Here is a 23,657-nt window from a genome sequence, read left to right as displayed (position 1 = left end):
TAATGTCCAACCATACCTGCGTGGCCAGAGCAGAGCCCTGACACACAAGCCACGGCAGGTGTGCAGAAAGCTGGGCTGAGCTGGGGTGGGGGGTGGTCAAACACTCACTTCCTGGTCGCCCTGCCACCAGGAAGAAGAGAGACCAGGAAGCTGCAGTAGGTCCACCCTGGGGTCTGCGGGGAGGCACCCACCTTGTAGTGCCCGTTGTTAGCGGCATCATGCAAGGGCGTGTCATCATCCAGGCCCTTGGTATTCACCTCCGCGCCAGCGGCCAGCAGCTGCTTCGCGACATCATAATAGCCCCGGTTACAGGCTTCATGCAATGCCGTCCAGCCTGGAAACAGACACTCAGCACGTATGTGACTTAATCCTCAAGGCCACGTCCACCTCGGGCGGCACAGGAAACTCTAAGGATGGGCGCCCAGCCTGGGTGTTCTTTCCTGGGGCACTTCTGGGTTGCCCATGACCACTAGCAGTTAACCCTACAGACTAGGAAGCTGAGAAGGATCCAGACAGGTGAGCAGTATCATCACACGGGAAAGCAGAGCAGGCCATGGGTTTGGACAGCCTCTGTGCAGCAAGTGCCGAGGCTTCCCAGGGAGTCACCACCCCAGGGACTGGTCCCAGGGTTTTGGAAAAATTCAAGGTAGCACCTCTTAAACTATCAGTCTTCCTAAGTTAGGTTTGGATCAGACACGTGGGGATCCTGCTTGGCAGGTGTCCTGGGGTCCCAGGCCTCTGAGGAGGCAGCTCTGGGCACACAGGCAAGAGAAGAGGATGCTGTGTCAGAGGGTCTGCCCTGGTCCTACCCTCCGAGCGCTCACCCGCAAAATCCTTGACGTTGACGTCCGCCCCCTCGCTGATGAGCTCCTTGATGCGCCGGGCGTCCCCCCGGATGGCCGCCCGGTGCAGGCGGGTCTCCCCACGCTCGTTCCTCTTGTTCACTTTATCTTTGGTTTTTGAGGCAGAGTTGGGCGTCCCCTTCTGACACACTGTCGACTGGGAGGGGTGCTTTGGTGTCATGTCCACTGCAGGCCAAGGAGAGGATGGTGGAAGTTAGCAGGTGGAACCGTTGGGGCTGGGCCACCGTCCAAGGGAGGGCCCCCCCAGCCCTGGACCCCCCGGGCTCACCTGGGCTGTTGGCGGATTCCTCGGCCGTCATCTGCATGAGCAGAGCCACCTGCTGGCGCTCGGAGAGAGGGTAGCCGGCGCGGATCCCAGACAACCCCATGCCGAAGAGCAGCCCGGCCTTGCGGGTGACGGGCTCCTTCCTGATCCGCTTCCGCTCAGGACCCTGCTTCTCTGTGAGGCGTGGGGGAGAGAGGGGACACTTCATGCCACGGAGCCCTCGACCCCGGAGCCTCACCTGGCCGCGCGGGAAGGGAAGGGACAGCTGGCGGCACACAGGCCGCCCGGCATCACCTCTTCCGGCAGTAACCGTGCTGGGGACACGATTCCAACACCTCGTCACCAGCCACTGAAGCCAAGCCTGGCCCCCACCGACCATCCACTGCTCCAGGTGCCTCCCCAGACCGTTCCCTGCACGCCAGGCGGCGGGACGGCCGACCCGAGTCCCTGCTCACACAGGACGGGCCTCGGTCTAGCAACTGCTCGCGCCTGTGGTCCAGGGCCTCCGCCCCACCCGCCTCCAAGACAGTTCAGATGTAAAATGCAAACACAGTTTAGAGACCCATGGAGAGGTCAAGGCTGACTGGGCGGTACTGTACCTTTCTTCTTGCTTCTAGGAGCCTCCATCTCATGCCATGGCGCTTCGAGGAGCGAACCAGCCTTGCAGTACCACGGCGTGGACTGAGCTGGAGGCATCTAAAGGCATCAACACAGAGCACTAACAAGATACGGGGCCAGCCCGGCGCCCCCTCAGCCTCCTCACGACAAGCACGCTGCGCTCCTCGGGCCCCTCACACACACCCTGTTGGCCGCAGACAGCCACAGTGCCCGTGTCTCTCACGGGGCAGGGGTGATGGAGAGAAAAGCACTCCGACTCCTGGGATCAGGAGCCCCCAAAAAAGCTCATGGGAACCGGGGATCCACCAAGTCTCAGATCCCTCCCCTGCAGCCCTATGTGTTCTGGGGGAGCCCGTGTGGGGTGTCCTAGGTCATGGGATGCAGACCACAGGGTTGCCAAGGGGGCCATGCTTGAGAGGTTCTCCCTGCACCCCTGCGCTGGGTCAGACCCCAGAGAGCAGCAGTGCCTCCACTCCCAGAACCACATACCTGGACTGCTCACCACCTTGGGCCCCGCAAGCGTATCACTTTTCATTTTCTTAAGAGTTTTCACTGCTACTTTCTTAAACTGCTTGTTTATAAAAACTACAGCTGTGACTTGGTGACAGTGCTAATCTGTGTCTTACGTGATCTTATGCCCCAGGCCACCCCACCAACTACTGATTTTTAACCAACCCACAAGGCACAGGCCCAAGAAAGGAAATTCAGAAAAGATGCTCCTTATCGTTGACCAAGAGCCCTGCTCCCCCACAAGCTGTGAAGGCAGTGAGGAGGGGTTGGCGCAGGAGCCCCGGTCTAGGAGGCCCTTGCACTGGACACGGCTGGCAGAGCAGGGACCTGGTGGCTCCAAGGAGTCCTAAGAAACGAAGCCACGGTGGGATGGCAGTCAAGCCATGGGGCCCGGCCCAGAAGCTATGCCACAGCTGAGCAGTCACGCACATCTGTCTGGGCATAGCCTCGTGCTGTGGAAGGGCCTCCCAAGGGCTCCTGCCCAGGGATGATGCAGACACAAATTCCCCGGAGACAGGACAGGCAGTCTGCCACCAGGCTGCCCTGCCAAGTCCACCAGGTCACCCCGGGGTGGAAGCAAACAGACCAGTTGCTCTCCCGTTGCACAGAGGTCTTCAGGACAGACATGCCGTGCCCGTGACTGTAAGACACCAGAGGAACCCGGCAGAAGGGCCACAGCCGACTCTGTCTTCAAGTGGCTGTGCAAGCAGTCACACCAGGGGCCAGGGGTGCGCCTCGAGGGCTCCACCTGCACAGCTGTTAGTGGCAGCCGAGAAGCACCTGCTGCCCAGAGACTGACCTCCAGCTGAAGGGCAGGGCCCTGGAGACCCAGGCCTGTGGTCTCAGGAAGAACGAAGGCCACCCACGGGGTAGACGGAGCACAGGGCAGGCAGGCCCCTCACCCTGGGGGATGGGAGAGCTGGAGGGCTGAGGCACCCCCAGCAGAAGTCCTCATGTGCCCGGGGTGAGGAGGTCTCACCCCACAGGTAGAGCTTTCCCAAGGCTTAACACAAAGGAACCCCTAAATGTAATCCCATCTCCTGAGATGCCGGCTTCTCCACAATGAAATGCAGTTTTTTTCTACAGGCGCGGCGGTTGCCAGTATCTAGAGGAGCCCACGTCTGGCTTGCCTGTGAGTCCCGGATGGAGTGGGCGCCCACAGAAGCTTGGCCACAGAGGAGTGGAGGCTGGGGTGCTGGTGCTGTAGGAGGGCCCGCCTGCCTGGCCGCTGTGTCCTGTCAGCAAACGCCCACCCCAGCAAGACCTGCAAAGCCTCCTTCCTGCCCTGTGCGATGACCCCAAGGACACGGCAGAGGAAGTGTCCCGGGCAGTGGGCCACTCCCCTTGGTGTTCGGCTAAGGTTTTGTTTTTTATATCCACCCAGAAGCAAAACAGAACCTACAGGAAGCCCAGATAGCAGGTGCCAAGTTAAGAGACCTGGACACTGAGAGGTGTGTGTGAGCAGCAAGGGCAGGCCAGGGGGTGATGTGAGGGGGCTGGAGGCGCCGTGCCCCCCTTCTCTGGAGACGTGACCCTTCCCAGGCTGATGTGGGGGTGGTTTCACGAGCTGAACATCCCCTCACCACTAGGAAAGCGCAACTATGTGACTCGGCACCCTGACTCTCGAGCTTGGTCACCTTGCTGGTCCTCTGTGAAGTCGGCGCACATTTATCATCTCTTCCCGGGATGTGGTCACCCAGCCGCAGCTGCAAGGATTCCAGCAGCCCTCAGGCCTTCTCTGGTGTCCCCTCAAGAGGCCTCTGGAAGACAGCTCTGCTCCCCCCACAACTGCCCAGCTGGGGCTGTGGAGAGAGTGGCCCTGAGCACCTCTGTTTCAGAACCCAGCATGCAGAGTTGTGCCCCCTGACCCCAGCAGAACTGACAGCATCCAGCGGAGAAGAACCCCTGAGTCAGCAAATCCTGGCAGCAAGGACACAGTGAGTTTCGGGGAGAAGACCTCCTTGTGAAACCAGGGCCACCTCTGGCTTTCCGGCGAGCTCTGCAGATGCCTCCTCCTCCACATCCCCCGGTTCTACTTGACCCTCCGAGTGGGGCCTGTTCTCACCCCTGCACAGCCACTGGGCGACCATGTGCTCTTTCCAGAGACGGGCTGGGTGCCCTAGCTCCCTTCTGCGCCTCAGTGAGGGTGCCATGCCCAGTGAGTGCCAGCATCGTGAGGGTTCACGCCCTGCTGCCTGTGCTGTGTCCCAGTGCGGGAGCCCCGTTCTCTCCAGGACGCTGGCTGATCTCCTCGAGCCGGCTTCCCCATGCAGCCCATCCCACTGCTGCCACCTGGGGGTCCGTCCTCGCTTCCACCTCTCCAGACAAGAGTGAACAACAGCTGTTTCCAGCAGAGGCCATCCCACAGGGGCAGGATGGCATGAGCCTGGGAGACCTCACGGCCCCTGAGCGAAGGACAGCGTCCTCCGGCCCAAGGTATCATACAGCAGGCAGGCTGCCCTCGGCCTGTCGCTGCCACCAAAGCCTGTGTCTGGGGCACAGGGCGAGTGCCTGTCATCGCACAGTCCTAGGCTTCCCAGCAGAGGGGTCTCTCTGGAGACTGGTTTGGCACAACAGTGGGGAATCGATGACACCCTCAGATGTCACCACCGCCTACACTCCACCCTGAAGGGTGGGTGGGCATCCATAGTCCCCATGAAGTCGCAGGGCTTGGTCGCAGCAGGCAGGAGGTGGGGTCAATGCCAGGACCTGTCATCCTGACAGTGTCCTATCTCTTGATCTCAGAAGCACACTGTCCACCATGCAGGACAGTCACAAGACAGGCTTCTGACCAAGAAGCCAGCCTAGGCACAGTCCACACATGACAGATGCTGTCAGGTGACAGCTACACGGGGTCCTCCCCACGTTACCCTCTGACCCTCCAAATGCCCCTGGACCAGCACAGGGCCTGTCACTCAGGCTGCAGTGATGACCTGCTTTCCTTCCAGTTTCCTGCTGTCTCCTTTTCTGTTTAAAAAAAATTACCATCACTGATCAGCAAAAAAGAGATCGGTGTGGCCTTTAGCAAGTCCCTGACCTGAGAGGGAGGGGTGGAGGGCACTCTTTCTCCCCCCCCTTCCCCACTAAGGCTTCTTCAGCTCCTGGCTAGGGCGACAGAGCATATTACACAGGACCAGATCAGGAGGCCAGAATCTATGAGGTAAGGTCAGCATGAAGGGACCGGACAACAGGGTTTCCTAACCACTGACCCCAGCTTTCACTTCAGCAACCCCTGCAAACTGAAACCAGAACTCCAGCAACACACGGATGGGTCATCCACTCTGCTGGTCCAGCCCATCTGGAGGCCTCCAAGCACCCCTCAGGCGCCCATCCCCAAACCCTGGCAACCAGTGGGCAGAGCAGCCACCTGACCCAGACCAAGTGGGCCCAGCCACACCCTCTAGACTCAGCCCAAGATGGAGCTGGCCAGCACCCCACACCGGTCCTGAGGACTCCAGGGTCATGGCATGGGCGGCTCACAGAGTGTTACTCTGCTTTGGTCCATGCCCAGCAGGTGGCCAAGCACCTGTGTGGTCACACAAGTGGCCTCCAGCACTCAGCAGGGCATGTTCTCAGAACTCCAGGGCCCAGAGCCCAGCACATCCCCCTAGAGCAGGCCCTGCCCTTCAGGGAAGCCACGTGCAGCCACCTCTGTCCCCAGGTGGAGGCAGTGAGACTGTCGTGAGACTAAGCAGGAAGCCTGGTGTGTGGTGGTCAGGTATGTGTGGGTAGAGTTAAGCTCTGGGGAAAATAAAAAGCAGAATAATCTGAAGCAGGTCCCAGTCTCACCAAGACTGGCACTGGGCAACGGCAGCAAGCAGGAGGATGCCCCTTCTGGACCGTCCTGGGTGCATGTTCTCAGCAGGCCGGCCCCCCGGGCAGGGGTCTGGGGCACAGCTGAGGAGACACCACTGGTGGCTCGGAACCAGGCTGAATCTCCCCAGCAGGGGGCGCCGGAGGGATGCAGGTGCTTGCCAGGGAGCCCCAGCTGCGGGGGGTTTGGGGGGAGGGATGGGGACGACTGCAGCCCCTGGCCTCTTGAGGAAGACTTCATCCCACCCGCCCAGATGGCTGCTCACCAGCAAAGGCAGGCAGGGGTCAGTGTCCAGGGCTGCGGGCGAGGTGCCCAGTACTGGCCCCAAGGACGTGACCCTCCCCGTTACTGGAGTCTGGTTTGCCCCATGAACAAACCAAACGGGTAAGAGCTGCTCAGTGGGCCCCTGGGGGTCACAGTCACCCGAGGTGGGGCAGGCCCCCTTCTCCAGCAGGCAGCTCATACCCTGCTGTTGAAGGGTCACTGGTCCAGCAGGACCCATCCCCAAAGGGGCAATGATGACCAGGAGGAGGGTGAGTGCTGTGCTCTGTGTTGGGCCTCTGAACACAGTCACCCCACAGGCCTCGTGCTGAGGTGCTCCCAGCCCCAGGCTGCCCCCTCCTGGGGCAGCAGTCTTCCTGCGAGTGACAGGAAGGCCCTGCAGGAGGACACTGACCTGCAGATGCCCTGCATCCAAGAAGCCTGAAACCAAACAGCAACACCGCACCCTGCACAGGCCAGGACTGGCCAAGGGGCTCAAGCCTAAGCACGTGTCTGGGCCGGCCTGTGTCCTCTGCACCAGACCTGACGCAGAGGGTCCCTGGGAGGATGCCCACGACTCTCCTTGTGAAAGACCCCACGGAGGCTGGACCACCTTCCTGGTAACCCAGTGGTACCCCAGCTGGCACCACCAACCCCACCACCCTGCAGCACATGAGCCCGTGTGTCTACTCAGGGCTGGGAGCCCAGGGGTCACACGCTGGGGGGCACCTGTGCAGGGGCTTGAGGAGGAAAGAGACTCCTTCCAGGCTTCTCCCTCTGCCACTTCTCCCAACTTTCTCACATCTGTCTCATTTCTGTGCCTGTCCTTGTCCTGTGACCTGATGCAAACCCTCACACACAGCAGTACCTGCACCCCACCTCATCCTGGCAAGACCTTTGCTCCTTTCCCCAAGGCTGCATCCTGGGGGAAGCAGGACCCCTTCACGGTGCCATGGATTCGCCCATGCCTGCCCCTGGCTCAGGGGTTTGCCCTCAGATGACCGGCAGACTGGGAAGGCTCCAGCTCTGGGGCCAAGAGGAGGGGAGTGAGCTGGCCAGCAGTGGGGCCAGGGTCTTGCCTGGACCCAGCGCGTCCCTGTGAGCAGCTCAAGATGGAACGGACCTGGGGGCACGGGCACCACGCGGCGGCCTCTGGTCCTCCTGCACGCACTACCCCCCCATGTGAGGGAAGACGGCACTTGCTTCTGCCTGTTTCACAGTACCCTTTGGCTTTTACTTCAAACAGCTGGGTTAATTTATGTGCGTCTGCAGCTCTGAGGGGAACACAGTTATCCTCCCATGTAAAGCTCTACGGAGGCTGAACAGAGTCCGGGTGCCTGGGAGCTCAGAGGAAGAGGGGCCAGTGGTCACACACACACGGTGGACAACACAGGAGGCCCCTGGGCCGGGGCGATTCTCTGCAGGAAATCTTCCCTATCGGCTCCCAGTAACCCCACCATCAGGAAAGAGCCTCGCCCAGCACCCCTCCCAGGCCTTCAAGAAGGACCCCCCAGAGTCAGCGCAGAGCCCAGGCTGCGAGGGTGGGCAAGAGTGGTACCTGTGTCCGAGTCCTTCTGCTCTCCATTGGCCCCCACAGTGAAGGGCAGCTTCCTCTTGGGCGCGCGCTCTCTCACCTCCTTCCCACCATCGCTGCGGTCCAGCTTTGGGGTCTTGGTTAGAGAAACTTTATCTTTGTCCTGGAAAAGAAAGTAACACCTTCAGACACCATCCACGAATTAAAGTTTCAACGTCCTCACATCTGCAAGGACTTCACTTCCTGTGCCAGGAGAACACACCTCCTATTTGGTATTGGAGCCTTCTACTGCCAGCCACGGCACTGCCCCCGGGATGGACTCAGAGGTGAGCAAACACACCTTCAGAGAGGCTTGACCAATGGCGCCCACTGTGTGCTGTAAAGCCTCCCACTGAACAGGAGGAGCCTGTCTGCCCAAGACAGTGGGCTCCCCTTTCCATGAACCCTGGTCTCCCCTCCTTCCCATGGGCAGCCCCCTGCCTGCTCCATGCTCCAGTCATCTCTGGCCTTGCTGTAGGCCTGTGACCCTGCAGGTGGCCCCAGGGTGGGCAGCCCAGCCCAGCGCAGGAGCTGGCTCGGATGGTGGTCGGGTATGGCCATCACTCCCGGCCCTGCTGGCTTCTTGGCAGGTTAAGGACCCAGAAGCCCGCATTCCAGTCACACGTCTGCCTTGGTGTCACTGCAGAACCAGAGGTGATGGCCACCTCGCGGGAGGGGTGGAGGACTCAGACTCCACAAGGCCTCACCCAGAAAGGGCAGCACACAGAGCCCTGCAGGTGAGACGGGACGGGACGCACTCGGTGGCACCTCCAACTATGCAGTGCCCAGCCCACAAGGGTGCCGCACGGCCCGTCGGGCTTGCACTGACATGGCAGACAGCACTGCTACCGCCATGCAGCCCCCTTCCCCAGTGGCAAGCTTTCCTTCTGGAATCCTCCCCACACACACCACCCTCACAACACTGGGGCCTCGGGTGATCCCGGGAGGGTACACCTAGGCCTGAACGCTGCACAGCCCTGTCTCCTGGGGCCCCAACAACCCTCCGGTCTCAGGAGGTAACAAGAACACCCTTGGTGACCAGGGGTCCCGCCAGAGCATGCCACAAGCTGCAGGGGCATCTGGAGTGTGTAGAGGGGCCAGCAGGCAAGCCCCGATACAGCCCCGCCTGCCCCACCTGCACCCCACCCCCGCCGGAGAACAGACCCATCAGCCAAGCCCCAGAATGTCCTCAGCACCTTCCCACCAAGAAAACTCCTGGTCTAGCCGATGAATCTGATCTATAGACAGAAAAAAGATAATCCAAATCAAAACATTTCAGAAATGCAAAACATTTGAAAAATCAATGTAATTCACATTCAGAAAACAAAGTACAGAAATCATGACCCTCAACTGCAGGAACAGCTGAGGTCCTGACACCAACCACCAGCACATGGTAAGAAGGTGTCCCCACTCGACACAGGCCCCACTTCAGAGAACGGGGTGCACCCCAAGACGGGGTTCAAGGCAAGAATACCTATAATCACCACAACCACTGAAAAACAAAACCACTTTTTAATGAGCAAAAGAATATGAGCGTGCACTTAAGAGAAGAAAGTATCCACACATAGCCAGTTCACATTTGGAGAGGTGTTTGGCAACAGGAAAACACAAATTAAAACCAGGAGGCGACACCAGTGCTCCCACCAGAAAGGCCGACAGGACAGGCTGAGCAACTGGCCTTGGGCTGCTGGGGACCCTCAGAGCTTCTAATAGAGTCCACAGAACAAGCCAGGTGTCACACGACTTGCAGTTTTGTTCATAACAGTGAAGAAACAGCAGTCACCCATCAAAAGGCAAATGGGTGCGTCCACTCCAGCACAGCCGTAGGTGGAGGCGCCCACCCGGACAACAGCCTTGGGGGGTGGCTCCTCCAGTCAGAGCAGGGCCTCCCCAAACCCTGATCTTCCTGAAGGATGGCAGAATTGGACACCTTAAAGAATCATGAGGAATATACAGTCCAACTCTTCAGATTGGCGAGTGGGTGAGGGAAGCTGCTGGACAGAAAGTGGGCAGTTCCTACACGCTACAGCCAACCAGGAAGTCATGCTGAAGTATGCTGTGTTAATATCAAGAGACATCCAACACACAGGAATAAACCTAACAAAAGATGCTCAAGGCCTCTATGCAGACTACAAACATCCCTGAGAACAGAAACAGGACTGATAAAATGGAGGCCACTTGTGTTCATCACCGTTAACACTGCAAATCTCCCAAACGCATCTTCACATTCAGAGCAGTCAAAGCCCATCAGATCAACCAGCTTTTCCAAAATGTACATGGAAACCAAAGGGGCAAGAATAACAAGAACAATTCTGGAGAACAATGAAAGCAGACAAGTTAAACTAGCAGGTACCAAGATTACAGAACAGGTGGCCCTAGGCTAAAGGCCAAAGGCCCAGAGCAAAGAGCAGAAGTGAGCCCCACCTGACCAGGAGGAACAGACAGCCTTCCAGTGACAGTGACCAGGTGGACATCCACGGGAAGAAAATAAACTTTGACCCTCCTTCACAGCTCAAAACTGAGTCCAGACGGATCACAGAGAGCCTGTAAACAGGAAAACAGCTGTCCGTCTATAGACATCACCGAGTGTCAGCATGGATTGGGTCCACCTGGACCAGGTTCTGGGGTGCAGAACTGTGCAGTCACTTTGAAAAGTGAAGTTGCTCAGTCGTGTCTGATTCTGCGACCCCATGGACTGTATGTAGCCTACCAGGCTTCTCTATCCATGGGATTTACCAGGCAAGAATACTGGAGTGGGTTGCCATTTCCTTCTCCAGGGGATCTTCCCAACCCCAGGATCGAACCCGGGTCTCCCGCGTTGCAGGCAGACCTGAGCCACCAGAGGAGCAGTCACTTTGACCAACTAGTAAACCCTATCTGCCACCTCTGCAGAAAACCCCCTAATGTACGTTGAGTTCACATCCCAGGCCTGCAGCCGCACAACAGAGGTGGAGCTGAACGTCCACAGAGTGGACACCACGCAGCCCCAGAGGGAGAGCCTCCTTCTTGACAGCAAGGGCCTATCCACAGGAAAGCAGCAGAAATCCCTGCCATGGGTCCTCATGCCCTGTGGGTGAGGAGGCATGGTTAGCGCAGAGGCTTGTGGGGGGGTCCCCCAAAGACACTGGCGGTGCTGTGAAACCTGATCATGATGCTTATGATGCTCCCAGGTTCTAGAAATGAAAGGTGCATTTTTACTTCAGTAAAACTTGAGTACCCAGCTGCTGGCTAACAGCGTGCAGAAACACACTGTGCACACTGCTTCAGACTATGGGCTTGCGTCCTCACGCCCACTCCCCACAGCTTCCTGTACACCCCTGGGCGCTCCTCCACAGACACCCCCCCACTCCAAGTCTGGGTGCTCATCACTCTCAAGGTCGGACCCATCCCTTCCCTCATGGAGTCTGCCGTGGGCACGTGTGGCTGTCACACAGCTGTGCCCGGTGAGCACTCAGGGAGCTACGGCCCAGGTCCTACAGAGCGGGGCAGGGTGTGGGCTGGACTGGGAGCAGAAGGGGCTCACACTCGGCACAGTTTGTTCATTGAGGCTTTTTCTCCATTCCTTCTGTGCCCTCACAGACAAGCAGCAGGCCCCAGGCAACACCTGCCTCGCAGGTCACGGGGACCACAGGAGTCCATCCTGGATGGCAATACCCTGCCCCTTCGCTGCCACCAGAAAGCCTGTCTGGGGACCTCCCTGGTGGTCCAGAGGTTAAGACTCTGCGCTTCCACTGGAGGGGGCGCAGGCTCAACCCCTGGACAGGGAACTAAGATCCGGCAGACCCCTGCCCCTGCTGCCCTTCCTGGGCTTCAGCATCTGCACGTGGATCCTGAGAACCAGCATTCCTTCAGTTTCCCAGCATTCAGAGGAGCAGGGAGCCTGAGGCCTCGTCCAAGACCTGCTCGAAAACCACACAACAGAGCAGCACCAAGCCACACCCAGCTTCCACATGAGGTCATCTGTGCACCGCCCCCTCCTCCTGGACAGGAGCCAGGGCACGGGCCACAGACTGCCTTCGCAGGTGGCCCTCCCTCAGGAAGGCTGTGAGTCTGTGATTCTGAAGATCAGTCTGGAGGGAACACTGGGGTCACGGTGCGTGGAGCACACGACATCCCATTTCCTGTTCACACTGGGTTGAGCAAAACTGGGAGTCCAGTTGCCCAGCAGCGTCTCGGTTAGGACCACTCACATGGCCACTGTCACATTTGGTCTGCCTGCAGCTGAGGTCAGAACGCGAGGTCCTGGGGTCTCTCAGACAGGCACCAGCTTCTGTCCACGGACCTAGTGCTGAAAGCACTCTGCTGCCAAACGACAAACACATCCTTCAGAAGAAGCCGGTGCTGCTGTCCACAGCCACCCAGACCACGGCAGCTCCTCCCATGCCGGCCCCAGAGGGGGCCCAACGCCAGCGCCCTGCAGAGGGACAAGCAGAGCAGCCAGGGCGGGCAGGCGGGCAACACCCGGGTCTGACCCCGCACGGATGCGGGAGCTCACCTTTTTCCCGGGCTGCTTCTCCACCATGTCGCTGCTCAGGGAACGCTCTTCCTGCTGTGGGGTTCTAGAACACCCACCCTTGGGCATCGTTTCTCCTCACTGGGCCTTCATTCACGCCGCCATCGCTTCATCATCAACCGTCTGCTTCAAAACAGAGGACATGGGATTAAGGTTCGGTGACCCCACAGGAAACCCAGGCACCTCCAGTCAGCGTCGCATGATGCGTGGGTGCAGTGGCCCTTCTGAAGGGGCTGTGCTCCCCCGTCAGGGTCCAGGACAGGGCTTATCCTCCACCCACTGCTCAGCCCCGGCAAGGCACTGTCTACACCCCACAAGAGAGAACACGGCGGGGCCTTGGGGTTTACGTGGGAGTCCAGCTACCAGGCAACTAGAGGCCCCCTGCATCCCACGGAGTTGGTCAGTCCCACCCGCCACCCTCCCTGCAGAAACCCAGCAGAGGCTCTGCCCAACTCGATGTCTCACTACCGCATGCTGCTCCCTGACCTCCTGGCATGCGCCAGCCTCTCTCTGCACCTGTTCACGAGTCTCTTCTGCCTGTGGCCGCAATTACCCAATCCAACCCGAGCCTGCCTGGCGTGGACAGTGCCGCATGTCCTGTCCATCACGTCCAGGCTGTTCACTGTGTTTGGCAGAAGGAACAGGAAAAGCATGTCTGCTCTGTCTTCCTAGCATTGCCCTCCTCAGACCTCATCCTCACAGTCAGAGAGAGCATGTCACACCAACCATATCACATCCCCGGGGCCTGCCGTGCTGGACAAGGGTCTCTGCACACAGCTCACCAGAATTAGAATCAGCCTCTGCTCTGAACGGCTTTGCAAACATACTGTTCGGAAGCATCTGGAGTGGGAGCTCCAACCTGCCCTTCACCAGCCTCCCAAGAACCTGTCTTCTTTCTCCATGTCAACTGATAAGAGTTCACAAAGGACTCTGGGCACGTAACTGGCTGACACACATCTAGTGGCACCACACGGGGGCCCAGGTTTGCCTCTGCGTATCCCAGGGCTGAGGCCAGAAATGAGGTTTCCTGTCTGTAATTGAAACTGGGAATTCCAAGCTTTCTTCCACTTTCCTACTACAAAACTGGACCATTTCAGCCTGAACTATGGCATCTCAGAACCTGACTCAGGACAGCAGCTGAAGCTCCATACTACCTGGGAACTCATCTGTAATGTTTCCATAAAAACTTGAAAGATTATGCAGAAGGTAAATTTTTTAAAAACTCCTAACTGCCTAGTCTCAAGGTGAGAAAAATTGAGCCAAGGAGCCCTGAGACACTCGCCCTTCTTGTTCCCTGACATGGGCACCTCTGAGTGTGGGTGGCCACCTCACAGATCCATGAGTCCTGGACCCTGATCTCATGGTGTCCAGACCAGGAGGGCACGCAGAGGACCAGTCTACACTTTCAAAACTCGTCTTAGTACATGCCCTGTGGATCTGAGCTGCACAAAGCCAGGCCACTCTTCACTAATCTTGTTTCCTTTTGTAAAATAGTTACTTTTCAGTAAAGGTCTACTGTGGCAAATCCTCAGGCATGTGAGGATTCAGGCCCAGCTGCTGAGCTCCTGTGTGGCGACCCCGGGCACAGGGGAGGAGCGGGAGGACTTGCTGTTGGGAGTACGGTCAGGAAACCACACAGTGACCCCTGTGCAGAAGCCCACGTTGGCAGGAGTCAAGTAGGGAAAAATCTTGTAGAAAGAAGGAAAGAACCCTGCTAATAAACCTAACAAGGAAAGCAGAGAACCTCAAGTTCCATAAATAAATATTAATTTAAAAAATTAACGTCACAGTTTTTAAAAAGCTGAAGAACAGTGCTGACACAGCCTGATGCTGACTCGGAACCCCCACAGGCCAAGCCCGTGTGCAGGGGAGCTGCATTCCCACTGAGGACTTTGCCACTGGCAGAGTCCACATGCAGAAACGACAGTGATTCCGCACCCCCCACACACACACACAGAACCCACGGATCGGCACCAACAGGCCACTGGACAACAGACAGAGAACATCTCCGCAGCCTCACGGTAAAGAAGATGCCTGCACAGCCAGAACACTGACCATAATAGCCAAGTCTGCAAATTCTGACACCTGGAAAGCAGCACGTTTTGCTCATTAAAGGTCGTCATACCACAGGAGAAGAGGAAGCTTCCTACACACGCATCTGCCGGCAAGCCCTTAGGCAGCCTCTGCAGAGAACACCCACAAACCGGCAAGCCAGAGGGTGCACATCGACTGTAGACATGGATATGAGACTTAAACAGGCCCTTCACAAGAGGAAATCCAGGTGAGAAATGCAAACAGATACCAAAACAAGATACAGAGCATCAGCAAGGACACAGAGCAGAGAAACTGACGTCCTGACGGGAGTGCATGCAGGGCCACGCACACAGCCCCACCACAGAGGCCCCAGCGGCCCCAGGGGCAACTGAGTCACACTGGCCCAACCATCTCACAAGTCGCGGGAAAAAAGGGCATACTGTCTGCCTAACTGAGGCGACAGGACGACTAAGACATCGAGTGGTGATCTCTCTAAAAGTGTGGAGGGGCGTCACGCCCAGGAGTGTGACAGCAGTTTTCCACACAAAGGCTACACCCATCTGCACTTTGTGAGAATGAGATTCTACATTTTTATCAATACTTTGCAGACTTTTAGCTGTTACGTTACATTTCACAGTAATAAAGTTTAAAATGCTGGTTATGGACAGACTGCACCCTCGGAGGTGATTAGAAAGTGGGGGGCTGGTTGCCAGGCTCTGTTCCAGGACCACCTCCCTTCAGGGAGCCCCATGCCTCGTACAGAAGGGCAGGTCACTGGACACGGGGCAGCAGCTTCAGGGCTCCCAGCCTACAGGGAGGCCCTCCCCTTGCACAGAGCACATGACAAGCCACTGTAACTGCAGCCAGAATGGAAACAAAACCCCGATCAATCAAAAGTGAACACACAGCTCTAGGAAGATGGGGGGGAAGGGGCTGGAAACACAGGAAGAAAAACCACCATCTACACAGAGGGGACCAAGATGCACAGGAAATGCAGGAGAAGACAGGGACAGGCTGGCACCCACCTGAGAACTCAGGTGACCAAGAGCACAGGGGGCAAGTCCACACACCTCCAAGGCTGATCCAAGGAGAAAGAAGGTGACAGATATGACCAAGAGACAAAAGCACAAGCCAGAGGAAGACAAGACTGAAGACCCAGAGGAGGACAGCTCTGGGGAGAGACAGGACAGGAAAAGTGGCCCCGGGTGACCCTGCAGCACTACCAAAAGCCGGGGACACAAAGCCCACCGACTAGGCAGCTGCAGGACAAATGGGGAGAAGAGCCAGCACCAGGTCCAGAGTGACCCCCACAGGGTCACCACAGGGAGAAGGCAACCAAAGAGGTGGGGCAGCAACGCTGGTGTTAGAAACCTGCAAGCCTGGTTCAGTGCTCAAAAACTAATCAAAACAACCCATCACATGAACAGGTCAGAGAAGAATCACCCAATCCTAACGACTGATGCAGGGAAAGTATCTGACATTCAAAGCCCAAGACAAAGACCCTCGGCACCACAGGGTCCAGGAACCCCTCAGAGAGAGGAGGAGCGTGGACAGCACGTGAGACATGAGACACGCCTCCCTCCCACTCCTGCTTCTGGACATCGTCCTTGAAGCACCAGTCAGCGAATGAGGAAGAAAAGGGGAGAAAGAGACAAACTGATTGGGACGGAAAAATAAAACATTCTACTTGATAATGACATGACTGTCTATCTAAAAAATTGCAAGGAATCAGCCAAAACCTCCTAGATACAGTGAGCTCAAAGAGGTTGCAAAATAGCAGATCAACACACAAAAATCTACCCTATGTGTACAAACTAGCAAGAACATGTATCATGTATCAAGAACAACAAAGTATCATTAACAAGTGCTCCAAATAATAATGGAATACTCAGGTATACATCTTAAAAAAACAAAAACAAAAACTATAAAAACCTGTACAAATTTTAGGAAAAACAATAGGAGAAATCTTCGAGACCTCAGGTAGGCAGCGTTCTTAGACACACCACCAGCAGCGCCGTTCATTCACAAAGGGAAGCCCCGGTCCTCTGCATCTCCACCAGACTGAAAGCCGCTCAGTGAAGACCTGCTTTACAGGATGAAGAGACAACTGCACACCACAACTCAGACAAACAACAAACATCCAAACAGAAAATGGACAAAAGACACAAGCAGACTTTTCACCAAAGGAGAAACATGAGCATGAGAGGGACTCTGGGGACGTGCCCTGAGATGCAGTCCACCTCCTGCGGGTTTCCTGACCACACTCCGTCCCACCATTGCTTCAGCATGTTCAACAGCCATGGTTTAGAAAGTGGAGTAACACACAACACAAAGTACAAGGAAGCATCTGCTCACATCTCGTGAAAGTCACCTGTGAACATGTTTCCAGGGTGTGTGAAGGGCAAAGACAGAAAGACTGTTTTCCTCACAATGAGAAGCTGTCAGGACATTTCAGAAACACTGGCCTAAGTGGGTAAGGACAGAAATCTGTTGCTTTTCTACACATTAATAATGAACTGTCAGAAAAAAAAAAAAAAACCCATTTTGAATGGTATGAAAGAATAAAATACCTAGGAATAAACTTATCTACAGAGATGAAAGATCTACACTGTGAAAACTACAAAACATTGATGAAGGAAATTTGAAGGTGATATAAAAATATGGAAGGATATCTTGTGCTCGAGTTGGACAAATTAATACTGTTAAGATAGCCAGATTATCCAAAGCAACCTGCCAGTTGAATGCAATCTCTATCATAATATCTATGACATTTTCCACAGAACTAATACAAATAACCCTAAAATTTACATAGAACCACAAATTTTGCCAAATTTCCAAAGCAGTCTTTGTGTGGCCTGTAGGAGCGTGGTTCTCCAACCAGGGATCACACCTGTGCCCCTTGCCCCGGGAGCACAGAATCTTAACCACTGGATGGTGAGGGAGTTACTGGGGAAGGAACAAAGCTGGTAGGAATCATGCTCCCTGACTTCAGACTCGACTACAGAGCTCCAAAAATCAGAACAGTATGGCGCTGACAGAGAGACAGACACTTAGATCACAGATCAATGTAACAGGACAGAGACCCAAAAACCTACGCCAAATCAATCTATGACGAAGAATACACATGGAGAAAAGACAGTCTCTTCAATAAGTCATGCTGGGAAAACTGGATAGCTATATGTAAAAGATTAAAGATTAAAGATTAAAGATTAAAGATTAAACATTTCCCCACACCATATACAAAAATAAATTAAAATGGATTAAACACCTAAATGTAAGACAGTAAACCATACAACTCCTAGAAGAAAACACAGGCAGAACTTTCTTTGACGTAAGTCATAGCAATGTTTTTTTGGATCCATCTCTAAAGGCAAAAGAAATGAAAGCAAAAATAAACAAAGGGGATCTAAGTAAACTTTAAACTTTTGCACAAAAGAAATCATAAAAAGGGCAACTTACTGAATGGAAGAAAACACACCTGCAAATGATATAACCAAAAGGGGTTAATATCCAAATTATATAAACATGAATCTCCTGCCAGTCCAGTGGTTAGGACTCCACACTTTCACTGCTAAGGGCATAGGTTCAGTCCCTGGTCGAGGAATTAAGATCCCACAAGCCTCATACTGTGGCCATATGTGTGTGTATATATATAGATATATACAATATAGATATATATATATTACATGTAAATATGTATACAACATATAAAGAATTTAGACCCTGAAAACATTAAAAAAAAAAATCAGAAAATGAGCAAGAGACCTGAATAGACATTTTTCCAAAGAAGACACACAGATGACCAACAGGCACATGAGCATATGCTTCATGCTGCTAATGATGAGAGAGTGTAAATGAAAACCACAGTGCGGTATCACATCACACTGTTCAGAATGGCCGTCATTAAAGTATACAAATAACAAACGCTGGAGAGGATGTGGAGAAAAGGGAGCCCTCATGCACTGTTGGTGGGAATGTGGACTGGTGCAGCCACTGTGGAGAAGAGTATGAGGTTCCTTAAAAAACTAAAGACAGAACTATCATATGACCCAGCAATTCCACTTTGGAATATGTCTAGAAAAAAACAAAAATACTAATTCAAGATGATACGTGCACCCCAATGTTCACAGCAGCACTAGTCAGAATAGCCAAGACTTAGAAACAACCTAAATGGCCATCTACAGATGAATGGATAAAGATGTGATGTGCGCGCACACACACACACACACACACACACACACACACACACACACAATGGACTATTACTCAGACATAAAAAATGAAATTTTGCAGCAACATAGATGGATTTGGAGAGCATTACGCTAAGCCAAGTAGGTCAGACAGACAAAGACACGCACTGCATGATACCGCTTCTGACAAACAACAAACTGGTGACTAGACTCACAGATGCAGAGGACAAACCAGCGGCCACCAGCAAGCAGATGTAAGGCAGAGGGCAGGAGAGAGGTGTGGGCTTAACAGACTCCTATGTATAACAGAAGTAGGCTGCAAGGATACACTGTACAGCACAGGGAATTATAGACAGTATCTTACAGTCACTGTGTTGGAGTCTAATCTATAAAAACACTGAATCACTATGTTGTATACCTGAAACATACATAACAATATAGCAAATCAAGTAGGCTTCATGAAGGAAAACAAAGAACCTTAGTTTTGTGACTGGGCAGGAGGGTCTGAGCTGGAGACCCCGGGACCCAGCGACCTCACGGTGGCTTACCCAGGCCCCCAGCCGCCCCAGGTTGTCACATGCAGACCGTGGGGGGCAAGACCCAAGTCAGCGGGAGGCTGGACGCTGCCCCTGCTGTGATCACTTTATCACAACGTGGACTTGCCCCACCCCACCCGCATGACACCCTTGGGTAGATCTTTCATCAGTTTCTAAATTAAGACGTGATGGCAGCTTCACAGGAAACTCAACACTCTTCCAGCCAGTTGGTTCGAAAAAGCCTTAATTGTGACTCAGACGATGGGTTTCCGGCCACGTGACTAGGCAGCCAGGAGGCTTGAGGACTCAGCACCACCATCCTCAGGCATGGGCAAGGCCCAGGGTCGAAACGAGGACACTGCCTCCAGCAGCTTGGAGCAGCCTGGCTGAACACACACAAACACACAAGAGCACACAACACACAACCTTACAGTCTGGGCCACCAGCCCCGTGTGAAAGTGCCAACACCTCCCGTCCTGGCACTTTCCCACAAGGCTCAGATAACAGCCATCACCACCATGGGAACCAAACCCCCAGGAGCCCCGAGGCACCCGGCCTACAAAAGGTGCCTTCCAAGGAAGGGGAGGGGCCGGCGGCCCAGAGCCAGGGCCTCTGGGGGCCCTCCTTCTCTGCATGGCCCTCAACACCTCCCTGTGCCCCCAGGATGGCCTGTGCCGCTGGACAAACCGAAGGACAGCTGACAGAGAATTCTGTACAAGCCTAACACTTTGGACGTAAAGGGACATCTCCCCCATCAGGAATCAGGAAACTGGGCAGATGGATGGACACATGGAGCAGAGCACCAAGGTGGGAGTCGCTGGCCCAGCCTCACGTGGCTGGCGTGTGGTGATCACAGGCCTCCCGCTGCAGAGGTGGATGCCGTCCGGGTGAGCCCAGGAGGACCCGCTGTCTCCCTCTCCTCCTCCGGAGGGCCCGGCGCCCACGCACAGGTGACCAAGCAGGGGTCTCTCTGGGGGTCTGGTCCTACAGCCCACGTGCCCCACAGTGCATTCCCGCAGCGCGTCCTCACTGAGGACACGCGTCGCCCAGTCCCCCTCTCTTCTAGAACTGCTTTTTAAAAAGACCCTTCACATCAGCCTGCTGGGCCGTGTGCTCTGACAGTGCGCTCACCCCATGTGGCCGGCGGCGCCTCAGCTGGTGGTCTGCTAGGCCTGTGTGGACTTGGAGAATTTTAGGGAGAAGACTGCAGGTTGGCCTTGAGCAAGCCTGGGAGGGTACCTTGCTTTTTGGTAGCCTTTTTCTACAAAACACTTTTAAGAAGCAGAGTGTACGTGGATGCAGTGTTTCCAGCACAGGTAGGTCCCTTCCAGGCTGCCGTGAGTCTGGCAGCAGTGTCCCCTCTGACAGATGGCTGGGCCAGGGTGGCCTTGGCCCTGGGAAAACCTCAGCAGCACGTGACGGGGGCAGCAGCCTCGGCGGTGCCCGGCTTGGACAAGCGGACGTGCGGGGCTGCAGGCGTATCATCGTGGGGCCCAGCGGAGGATGCGTCGGGGGTGCTCACACCTGTCCTGTGACACCGTGAGAAATGGTGATGCTGCTGCACCAGGAGGCGCTCACAGCTGCATTTCACGTGTCTCACGGCAGGGGAGCCTTGGAGACGGGTTCACTGGGTCTGGGTTCCCGCTGCAGGCTGAGAACAAAGGCAAGAGGAGGAAGCTTCTTGGCAGGTTTGTCCCATGGCACAGGACAGACGTGAGCACCCACCTTACAGTAGGCAGTGTCCCCAGATGTCACGTGCTGCTGAGGTTTTCCCGGGGCCAAGGCCACCCCGGCCCAGGCATCTGTCAGAGGGGACACTGCTGCCAGACTCATGGCAGCCTGGAAGGGACCTATCTGTGCTGGAAACACTGTGTCCACATATGCTCTGCTTCCTAAAACAGAAAGCTTTTTGTAGAAATAGAAAAAGGCTACCAAAAAAATGATCTCTGCTTTCCTTACATTTAAGTAATCGGCTGGTAATTTCCCTCTTTTAATAGCAAGGTTTGCCAGGGGGATGCATGGAACAAAACAAGCCTAATGAGTTAACAAATAAATCATCCAGAAATAAACCCATAATGAAGCCGCCTCCTTTTCCCCAAAAGTCACCATCAGCCAGCCTTGGGGATGAGGGACCAGGGAGGGACGCAGTGTCCTCAGCTCCCGACGTGTCACCGTGGAACTTGAGCAAGGAGACGTCGGCTGACCTCTCAGAGCAACTGCACTGGCCGAGACCTTTCAAACACAGATCTAGCACCACAAACAAGAGCTGTAAGCGCACACCCCAGCCTCAAGCCCTGCTCGTAGTGACCCTGTGCCTTTGTGACACTGGGGGCGTGGCCTTTGCCTCCCCTCCGAGGGCCTGGGGGCCCTTCCCCGGCACTGGCACCGCTCACTCGGAGTGGGACACGTGCTGACGGTGGCAGACGCTCGCCCAGACTCACCTCCTCCCTCGAGAGCCGGCTTTGGCAAAACCTAAGAGAAAGCCTCTCCTGGGTGGGGCAGTGGAGCTCACAGACGAACAGAGTGATTGTTCCTTAGTGAGAGGGCACTGAGAAGACAGGGAAAATGCATTAGCCCAAACACCCCACTTCCTGTGGGAGGGGTCCTCGTGTACAACGGCTGGAAACTGCAAACAAAGTGTGTCCACGACTCAGCGGCTAGGAGCACCCGGCACATAGAGCACCCACAGTGGTCCCTGCAGGTCACGAAGAGCTCTCTCGACGGGTTGAGTCCCAGGTGAGCACACTTACGCCGCACACCTAAAACTTGTGTGTTTACAAGAGAAAAGCTCCACGTTTCCCTTCAGGAGACACTGGAAGGGGCTGAATGGCAGGCCCACCCCCAAAGGTCTCTCCACGCAGCATTTGTGAGTGCAACTTGACTGGGGAAGAGGGAGCCAAGTGGGGGTCTCGAGGTGCTCTGAGCAGATCCTCACCCCAGCGCAGGCGTCCTGGCAAGACAAAGGGGACGGTGCCGTGGCCACAAGCCCAGGAAGCTGGGGGCGGCCGGGGCCTCTGCCGGGCCTGGCGAGGGGCGTCCCACCAGCAACCCCACTCACAAGTCTGGCCTTCAGAACTGAGGATGCACTTGTGCTGCCCCTAGTGCCTGGTGCATGGTGACTATTACTGTGGCCCTAGGGACTAAGACAACATCTACGCACACAGCAACTGGCCGCTTGCTCCCCAAGCTTCTCCCCGCGTCCTGGGAACCGTGGCCCTTCAGACCCCTGGCTTCAAGAGGCTGGTCATTTGAAAAGACCCTGATGCTGGGAATGACTGAAGGCAGGAGGAGAAGGGGACGACAGAGGATGAGAGGTTGGATGGCATCACCGACTCAATGGACATGAGTTTGAGTAAGCTCCAGGAGTTGGTGATGGACAGGGAGGCCTGGCGTGCTGCAATCCATGGGGTCGCAAAGACTCGGACAAGACTGAGTGACCGAACTGAACTGAAGAGGCTAGTGGGCACTTACTGCTCCCTCCCTGGAGAAAAGGGACGGCTGGGAGGGGACCCAGCAAGGACTTCTGACAGCCCTCCCATTGCCAGTGCAGGCTCTCCTCCCCGCCAGACCCTCCCTGGAGTCACCAGCATGTCAATACCTGTAAATGGTGGTCCTAGTACCTCTTAGGTGGCAAAGCCTGAGGTATTTCCTCTGGCCCTATAAGAAAAAGAGGGCCAATCCTGTGTCAGCCCAAGGCTCTGACAGACACACTGAAGGGCAGGTCACAGCTGCTCTGAGGTCTGAGATGGAAAGGCAGAGACCGCTGGGTAAGAAAGCAGCAGTTACGAGATAGTAGGATCTCATTTTTGCTAACAATGCAACAGGTAATAATAAAATAAAATTAATCTGCAAAGCAAGAATCCAGAAAAGTGAGTAACACAGGGATCCCAGCAGGAATGTTTCTGGTCTTATTTGTATTTTGTAATCTTCCACTATGTACATACAGTGCCTCTGTCATCCAGTTAACAGAATCAAGCTGAGGGAACTGCAAACTGCCTCCACAAACCTCATTTAAGATTCTGTGTTCTACTGATCATTTTACCTACATAATATGGAGAAACTCTACAAGTTTGGTCCTAGGACAGTTATTTCACAGGCACTGTGGGAATGAGTGTCCCAAGTGAGAAGCTCGGGGAGTCCAGAATAGAACCATGTCCCACCCAGAAACCCCTCCAGGCCAGGAAGCTGGAGGCTTCCAGGGGACTCTACCTGTCACAAGTCCCATTCAGGTAGGACAGGGACAGGAGGTGAGGTCTAAGCACCACAGTGAGAGCCGGAGCTGGGTCATGAAGGGACCTGGGGGCTCCCCTGGACACAAGCCAACGTGTGCCAAGTGGCCAGCTTGCTTCAAACTGCACCACCTGCCAGTTAAAAACAAAACACAGGTACTTCCCTGGTGGTCCAGCGACTCCACGCTCCCTATGCAGGAGGCTGGGGTTCAGTCCCTGGTCAGGGAATCAGATCCCGCCATGCTGCAACT

General features: G+C 55.4%; 1 protein-coding gene and 2 long non-coding RNA genes across 11 annotated transcripts in view; 2 read left to right on the top strand and 1 right to left on the bottom strand.

Annotated features, from left to right (window-relative positions):
* Positions 1-2,348, top strand: part of LOC145513057 (uncharacterized) — a 64,508-nt gene extending 62,160 nt beyond the window's left edge. The window contains exons 9-10 of the long non-coding RNA XR_014059083.1: positions 1,291-1,519; positions 1,746-2,348. This is a non-coding gene — a long non-coding RNA (uncharacterized LOC145513057). The remainder of the gene's footprint in view (positions 1-1,290; positions 1,520-1,745) is intronic.
* Positions 1-23,657, bottom strand: part of ANKRD11 (ankyrin repeat domain 11) — a 117,516-nt gene that overhangs the window by 15,077 nt on the left and 78,782 nt on the right. For 3 of the 9 annotated variants that reach the window (XM_081508159.1, XM_081508156.1, XM_081508160.1), the window contains exons 3-7: positions 12,400-12,540; positions 7,890-8,028; positions 1,132-1,302; positions 825-1,028; positions 192-334 (exon numbers count right to left, since the gene is read on the bottom strand). In XM_081508159.1, the coding sequence (XP_081364285.1) occupies positions 192-334; positions 825-1,028; positions 1,132-1,302; positions 7,890-8,028; positions 12,400-12,486 (744 nt within the window). In that variant the 5' untranslated portion in view covers positions 12,487-12,540. Of the gene's footprint in view, positions 1-191; positions 335-824; positions 1,029-1,131; positions 1,303-1,727; positions 1,825-3,893; positions 4,059-7,889; positions 8,029-12,399; positions 12,544-23,657 lie in introns of all 9 variants that reach the window. The other 6 variants (XM_081508158.1, XM_081508157.1, XM_081508165.1 and 3 more) reach the window with 5 other exon arrangements.
* Positions 6,048-16,073, top strand: LOC145513059 (uncharacterized). The gene is made up of 3 exons (XR_014059085.1): positions 6,048-8,191; positions 8,495-8,641; positions 11,484-16,073. It is a non-coding gene; the product is annotated as an uncharacterized LOC145513059 (long non-coding RNA).

The sequence above is a fragment of the Giraffa tippelskirchi genome, chromosome 7, assembly GCF_054371585.1.
Source record: "Giraffa tippelskirchi isolate mGirTip1 chromosome 7, T2T-mGirTip1v1.2.pri, whole genome shotgun sequence".
NCBI lineage: Eukaryota > Metazoa > Chordata > Mammalia > Artiodactyla > Giraffidae > Giraffa > Giraffa tippelskirchi.
This window is presented reverse-complemented; position numbering and strand designations above follow the sequence as displayed.